This window comes from Merops nubicus, unplaced genomic scaffold, assembly GCF_000691845.1.
Source record: "Merops nubicus isolate BGI_N331 unplaced genomic scaffold, ASM69184v1 scaffold49248, whole genome shotgun sequence".
NCBI lineage: Eukaryota > Metazoa > Chordata > Aves > Coraciiformes > Meropidae > Merops > Merops nubicus.
In genome coordinates this window covers 1-7,036 of record NW_008628628.1, presented here as the reverse complement: position 1 = coordinate 7,036, position 7,036 = coordinate 1, and the positions used below count along the sequence as shown (strand labels likewise).

The 7,036-nt window shown below is 49.3% G+C and overlaps 1 protein-coding gene across 1 annotated transcript; it reads left to right on the top strand.

Annotated features, from left to right (window-relative positions):
* The first annotated feature begins 182 nt into the window (after positions 1–182).
* Positions 183–3,560, top strand: LOC103779075 (secreted frizzled-related protein 5-like). Its single transcript, XM_008946693.1, has 4 exons — positions 183–460; positions 1,226–1,395; positions 2,285–2,371; positions 3,229–3,560. Exons 1-4 carry the CDS (start codon positions 282–284, stop codon positions 3,558–3,560), a joined length of 768 nt encoding a protein of 255 aa, XP_008944941.1. The 5' UTR covers positions 183–281.
* The last annotated feature ends 3,476 nt before the right edge of the window (positions 3,561–7,036 follow it).

Below are 7,036 nucleotides of genomic sequence, written 5' to 3'. Positions count from 1 at the left end.
CCCCATGAGGGCTGTGAAAGGGCCGCACTTAATGAGGGTGGATTGACAGAGAGGTGGCTCGCAGGCTATAAAAGGCATCCCGCAGTCGGGAGCAGCCCAGTCCGGGGTGCTCCGTCCGCCCGCCCGCTCCGAGCATGGCTGCAGCTCACTGCAGGCACCCCTCCAGATCGGGTGGCCCATGGCTGCTGGCTCTCCTGGCACGCCTGCTGCTCTGGGACTCTCCAGGAGCCTGGGCGAGCTACCTGAGGAGATCCTCCAGCTGCACACCCATTCCACACCGCATGGCCTTGTGCTATGATATCGGCTACTCCGAGATGAGGATTCCCAACCTGCTGGAGCACGAGACCATGACAGAAGTGATCCAGCAGTCTTCCAGCTGGCTGCCCTTGCTGGCCAGGGAGTGCCACCCGGATGCTAGGATTTTCCTCTGCTCCCTCTTTGCACCAGTCTGCTTGGACAGGTAAGATGTTTTTACAAGTTATTTCAACTGTAGCAACTAACACTCTCCAGGAGCACAACTGCATTTGCCTCCCGAGAGAAAATTTGTGCAATGTGGTCAGCACAGCCCCCTGAGAAGCTGTTCTGGCCTCTTGGCAAGGGGAAATTGGATTACCCAGCAGGGATCTTCCCTCTGAAAGTGAAACATGAGCATTTCATGTCGCAGGAGAAGAAACGTTATGGTCCCTCCTCTGGGTTTTCCTGCTCTCCCGCCCCAGGCACTGCTGCTGTCTCTGCCGGCTGCCCCCCTGCACAGTGCAGTAGCTACTGGCAATCCCCTTCTTCACCTCCCACCTCCCTGGGAGCCCCCTATACCTGGCTCCTGCCCTCAACATGCAGGGGGTTCTCCTCAGCCCAGCGATGCCAGCAGCAGAGAGAAATCCTCAGTTTTGAGGTGCAGCCATCAATGTACAGAGCTGCTAAGAAGACTGGGTATCTAGGCACTCGTGATGGTACATGGCCTTTGCACACCTAGAGAAGATCCCTGGCAGGGGAAAGGGCTTTTTTTTTTCCACCAGCAGCCTGTATTGAACAGCCTCATCCCTCCTCAGAAACTCATTGTTTGCTTCCTGGGCATGGACGTTCAAAACACACCAAAGCCCCCCCAGGAACTCTGCCAGCACCGCGGCGTGCACGCAGCCCTGCGCGGCAGCAGCGCGCTGCCAGGGCTCGACCCTCAGCCCGCTGCCAGGCCCCGGAGGTGCTGCAATCCCCATCCCCTCCCCAGGCTCATCTACCCCTGCCGCAGCCTGTGCGAGGCTGTCAAGAGAAGCTGCGCGCCCGTCATGGCTTGTTTTTTCCCCTGGCCCGAGATCCTCAACTGCAACAAGTTTCCCGAGGACCACGAGCTGTGCATCGCAGCAGTCTCCACGGACGAAAATCCCTCCAGCAGGAGAAGTAAGGGCTTTTTCTTTTTCCCCTCACGTTTTCCCATATGTAACACTAAAAGCTCAAAAGGATGGGCCTATGCCTTTTTTCTGTTCTTAATGTTTCTGGGTTTAAGCTGTATTTTAAAAAAAAATCATTATAAATTCTAGTTTTGTTCTCTCTGGGAACTCCACTGTGTCTAGAAAATTAGCGTAACGCTGTCGGCAGCTTGTTCCCCTCTCTGCTGCATTCATGAGCTCCCCGGGTGCCATCAGATGAATCGCTGTGAGATCCCAACGCCCAGGCACAGCCGGGAGCTCGTGGTGTGCAGGCGCCAGGCGGCGAGATGTGCTTCCAGCAGAGCTGAGGAGCTGCAGCCCTCATCTCCCAGCTGTGCCCAGGGTTTGAAGACATGCAAAAAGAAATGTTTTGCAAGCCTTCTCTTTAAACATTAGGAAACACCACAAAGGGGTGTGAGTCTCTGCAGACAGAAGTTATATGAGAAAAAAAAAAAATCCTTTAAGACCGAAAGACTAAATTAAACACCCAGACACTGATGAACACTGGGGGAGATTCAAGAGCAGTTAAGGGGGGAAGACACTTCATTTCAGCGTCACTGGATGGGGTCTGGCCATACCAATGCCTTCACTTGCACTAAGTAAGCTTTTTCACCCCTTCTTTAATATGCAGCAATGCACACAAGCCTAAACAAAGCACGACAAGCAACGTCTGCCCCAGCCACAGAAAGGAGAGCTGGACTTCTCCCACCCTGGCAGCCTGAGCTGTCTCTCCAGGGCCTGGGTAGCTCGGGAAGAAGCACTGCTCAGAAACAAGCCACTGCTCCCAGATCTCAAAATTCCATTGTGCCTTTCCAGCCAAGCTTGACGAGGGTGTTATAACCAAATTTCTGTTACAGCAGTGCCCCGAGCCAGCTGCAAGGACTGTGAGCTTGAGGAGGCCAGCACTGCCAGGGAGATACTGGAAAACCTCTGTGCCAATGATTTTGGTGAGTACCCGCCTCTTCCTCAGGTGCTGCCATTCCCTCCAGCAGCCAAGTAGTGGCACAGACAGAAAATGGCTTTGCCATAACAAACTGCCTTGGAGGAACTGCAGCTTCTACAGCACATCTCAGGGAATTTCAGGTCCCAATTTACCTGCTATGGAGCAGTAGGGCCCAGCTCCAGGCAGAACTGAAGGTACTTTATTTCTGTGGGCTCAAATTTGTTTTGTGGCTGCTAAATACAAGCACTGCTCTGGTTTGAGACCAACATTTTCATAAATGTCTGTAGAAACCTCTAGCAAAATCCACATTAGCTATTTCAAATGGCAATGCTGTTGTTGCAGCAATGTGACTCTACCTCTCCTAGCCCAAGCAGGTGCCAGCACTGGCTCTGCTCAGTAAGTTGGCAGGAAGTTTTCCAGATACTGTCTTGAATTCAGGCATACAACCTTCATTTAAATAAAAAAAAAAAAGAAAAAAAAAAAAAAGTTTAAAAATCCTGGGCAGCTGGCAGTCATGTCACCTCCTGAAATCCCAGCTCTGAGAAACGTCAAGTAATTTGCATGAGACCAGAACTTTGATCACCCCCTTGCTGGTGCCCCTGCTTCCTACAGGGTTTCTGCCCACGAAGCAGTGCTGATACACCTCTGCCACTCTCATGAGGACAGCAGAGTGAGATGAAGTGTTCAGTGCTGGAAACTCACCTCAGATGAGAACTTCTAATAGCTCACTGCAATTCCAGGAGCTTGGCTGGATGCGTCATTACAGAAACAGCACGAAAGCCTTGTGTTGGCTGTGTGTTTAAGCAGGTGAGAGCTATTAAAAGTAAACAGAACTAACAGCTCTTTTTCCAACCCCCACAGCAGTGAAAATCCGAATCCTGAGGAAGAACATGACCGCCACCATCTCTGACTTCGACTTGGACCCTGGCAGGGTAGAGGTCCTGAAGCACGGCCCGCTCCTCAGAACGGAAATCCCCACCAGGCTCCAGCAGTGGCTGGACATAGATGCCACCTGCGTTCACAACATCATGAGAGGCACTCACGCAGGGCTCTTCGTTGTCAGCGGTGAAGTACAGAGTGACAAGGTGGTGGTGAACAAGGCCTACGCCTGGCAGAAGAACAGGAACCTGCACCAGGCGGTGCGGAGGTGGAAACATCACCGCTGCCCCGACCAGGCTGGCCGGAAGGTCTGAAAGATCTGCTTCAACAATAAGAAACTGCTCCCTTCCCTATGGCTAGAAAAGTCCTTTCCCTGGCAGTTGGTGTTTTGGAGATGTACAGTCAATATTTTTAGGTGATTCAAAGCAATCCTAGTCCCCAGGTAAGGCCTCACTACAGATCCATTTTACTGAAACAGAGCTTAAGGATGCAGGTTCAACATATTCCTCACACAAGGCTCTGCAGATCCAGGACTCGCGACACACAGCTTTGTGTGCGATCCAGTGTCACAACAAATCCAGACTCTGCAGGTGAGCACAAACTAGAAGAGACTTTGAGTAATGGTTCCTTCCAGTTCTCATTCTCAAAGCTGACAGTCACTTTGGCTTCATTATTTGACCCTGAGACAGCAATGCTGCCCAAATGCCTGCTTGCTTTCTTTCCAGAGATTACGTACTGCAGCAGCAACTTTACTCTTGAGCGGTCCGATGTAAATTAAGGGAGAGAGGAACCCACCCTGGAAATGCTTGGTCCCTTAAAAAAATTAATAACTCTGCTCTTGAGCAGTCACTCAGGCCATCCCTTCAGCTAGCTTGCTGTGCTGAGAGTACATGAGCATCTGCACAGGTAAAAGGAAACAGCTGGCAAGGCAGGAAAGGAACAGGAAGGGCACAGAGCATAGACAGCTGAGGACTTCTGCACAACAGAGAAAACCATTTTTTAACATTAGAAATTCAGTTTGGATCAAAAGATGCTGGTAACTGTGAAACTACTGAGGACACTGAGGTATCACAAGAGCTTTGAGAAAGAGCAGAGCAGGAGTGGGACACATGAGCTGTTCAAACCTCTGCGCTGGTGTGCAACAGCAGCTTTGCCTGGGACTCGGAGGTGAGCCCCAGCCCCAGCACAACAGGAGCCACCTGCACTTGCGAGAGGGGAGCGGGGCAGAAGCGTGACACAGCCACTCGTCCTCCCACCTGCACGCCAGGAAGACAGAAAAGGTGGCAACTCAGTCTCATTGTGTCCTCAGCAGCTTGCTCTCATTCTAAGTAGGGCGTGTAATTCCCTCCAGGAGTTAACACAGCTATAGTTCTACACTTCAGACCACAGATCAGAAAAGAACAAATAGCCAAATGAGAAAATGAGTTGGATTTCTAGTGCCTAACAGTGCTGTCCACAGAAGGCTTTCTACGCTGCATTAAAGTTGAGACTGAAATAAGGGGAAAATGGCTTTTGTGAGAAAGGCATTCTGCCTTGTTGATGATGCCTGTGGTCTGCTGTGGAGAGAGTTTGTGGGTTGGATGGAGATACATTGCCTCCCTGTGCTTGCAAAGCACACCAACAACCTGGGACGTGAATTCCTCCAATTCAGTGCGAGCCGAGATGAGCGCTCAGATGCTCACACTGAAATTCAGCTGCATCCTGACATTTGTGCAGTGATTACCTCTATTCCCTGAGGCTTAGAAGAAAAAAAAACTGTGAAATTTCCTATTTTTATTCCTCCCTGCTGCCTTGCCTTGCAAACTGCCTCCCAATCCACAGAACCTGCTGCCAGGTGGTCCCTGCGAGGGAAGTATCTTCTGAACAGGCCACGTTTGGAAAACACAGCAGCGCACATAAAAGCTCTGAAGGTTGAAAAGGCTTTGTCTGATATTTGTTTTCCATTAACAGGATTATTTGATTACTAGTGTTTCCCAACTAAAAAGCACACAGATGGTCTGACTTGCAAGCTTTAGAAATGACGTCTCACAGCCAGAGGGGGGAAGAAAATAGGGCAGGGACTGTTTCATAGCACCACGAAATACGCCTGGGTTTAGTGCAGATGACTTACCCACATTTCAAAACCAAACCACACGTTCCCCTGTGGTGCACGGTGCCATGCTCTGAAGCACAGAGCTGACGTTAAATCATTAATGAGCCGTCTGCTGCCGTAGTCCCACCACGGCCTGCTCTGCTGAGAGCGAAGATCACAGCAGCCACTCACCTCCTTACCCCGGCTCTGCCACGCCAAAACACCCTGTGCTAACTAAAACCCCCAGAAAGTCAAGCGGCCTTTGCTAGCGACTTCTGGGTTTGTCCAACACAACCAAGTTAAATACACGCTTCCGCTAATTTAAACAAGAGAGATGCAACAAATTAGGTCTTTTAAACCAGTTGGATTTAGATTGGTACTGTTTGCATAGATAGAGAAGTCTCTGGAAGTCTTTTAAAGTCAGAGCTGGCTCCTGGCAGGTTCATCCGGGAGATAAGAGCTGTCTTGCAACTTGCAGTTTCTAAATAAGGGACTTCTTATCGGAGGACAAAGGAGAACAGACTCGTGTAGCATCTTAAATGTTAAATGCCTGTGATGGCATCCTCAGAGAGCAAAGCTTCCCCCGGAACCAACCGAGGTGCCACAGTGACAAGTTAAAAACTGTGGGATTAGGGCTGCCAGGACCAACCTGTCTTTTATCAGCTTCAGCACCTCCCTTGCAGGCCAGGATCAACTCTTTTACTTAAGCAGCACCAACACGGCAGAGAAAGGGGAAACAGGAGATTTCCTGGGCGGTTTTCATGAGTGAAGATGAGAGCAATCGCCCCAGACTGTGGTTCTGGTAATGACATCAGTTTTGTGATCGTGGTGAGGTATCAGTTCCAGGCTGGTGTGCGCGTCTACTGAATGTCAGACAGAAACCCACTTAAAAATGAACAGCCCATGAGCACCACCTACACAGAAATGACAGAAGAACTTTGTATATTTCTTACAGATACTTACTGCATTAAAGGAGTTTAATAAGAAACCCATCTGATTTATGGCCAGGCTTTCAGTGTATATAATCTACTTGGAATCAGAAAAAAACCCTCTCTTTTTATATGATTGAGAAAGCATCTAAAAGACTCAGTGCAATCTTTTCAGAGACAACAGGTTTTCTCTGACTTTGCAGTAGTAGGAATTTTGTAATCACCTGTCCCAAAAATTTAATTTATATATTCTCAGTGGATTTCCAGGACACAGAATTCAATTAATGAGACTTTAAGAGCCACAGTAAAACTCACAGAAAGGTAAAGAAGGTTTTCAAATATCTGATGTTGTGTTGTTGTGTATCAGATCAGCCAGAAATAAAGATAAAACCAGAACAGAATGTAAAATGGTGGATGACATGAAATCTCTCAATTCTCCTGTTAATAATTTCCTCAGCACTGAAGCATCAACGCTAAATTGCTTTATCATCTTTTATTACCAAAAGTTTGGGGATCTCTTGTCCCTTCCTAATACTGAGCAGCTTCTTCAAAATCTTCTTCAGCGATCTGCAGTCTATTCATTATATTTTAAAGGGAACCTGAAAAACCTGGAAAGGTTAAACTTCCAAATTCTTCTAAGCGGGCCATCTCGAATGAGCAGCCCGCGCGAATACCGCATCAAAATGCCTTCACCAAAATCACTGTTTAAGGCAGCGCAGGAAGGACAAGTGAACGCGGCAGGACCATTCCCCCAGCGCGGGGAAGGCGGCGGCGGGCGGCGGGCGTCGGA

Coding starts and splice junctions, on each gene's coding strand:
- LOC103779075 (XM_008946693.1), top strand. CDS start 282: ATGGCCTTGTGCTATGATATCGGCTACTCCGAGATGAGGATTCCCAAC. Junction 461..1,225: donor GCACCAGTCTGCTTGGACAG/GTAAGATGTTTT, acceptor TCCCCTCCCCAG/GCTCATCTACCCCTGCCGCA. Junction 2,372..3,228: donor CCTCTGTGCCAATGATTTTG/GTGAGTACCCGC, acceptor CAACCCCCACAG/CAGTGAAAATCCGAATCCTG.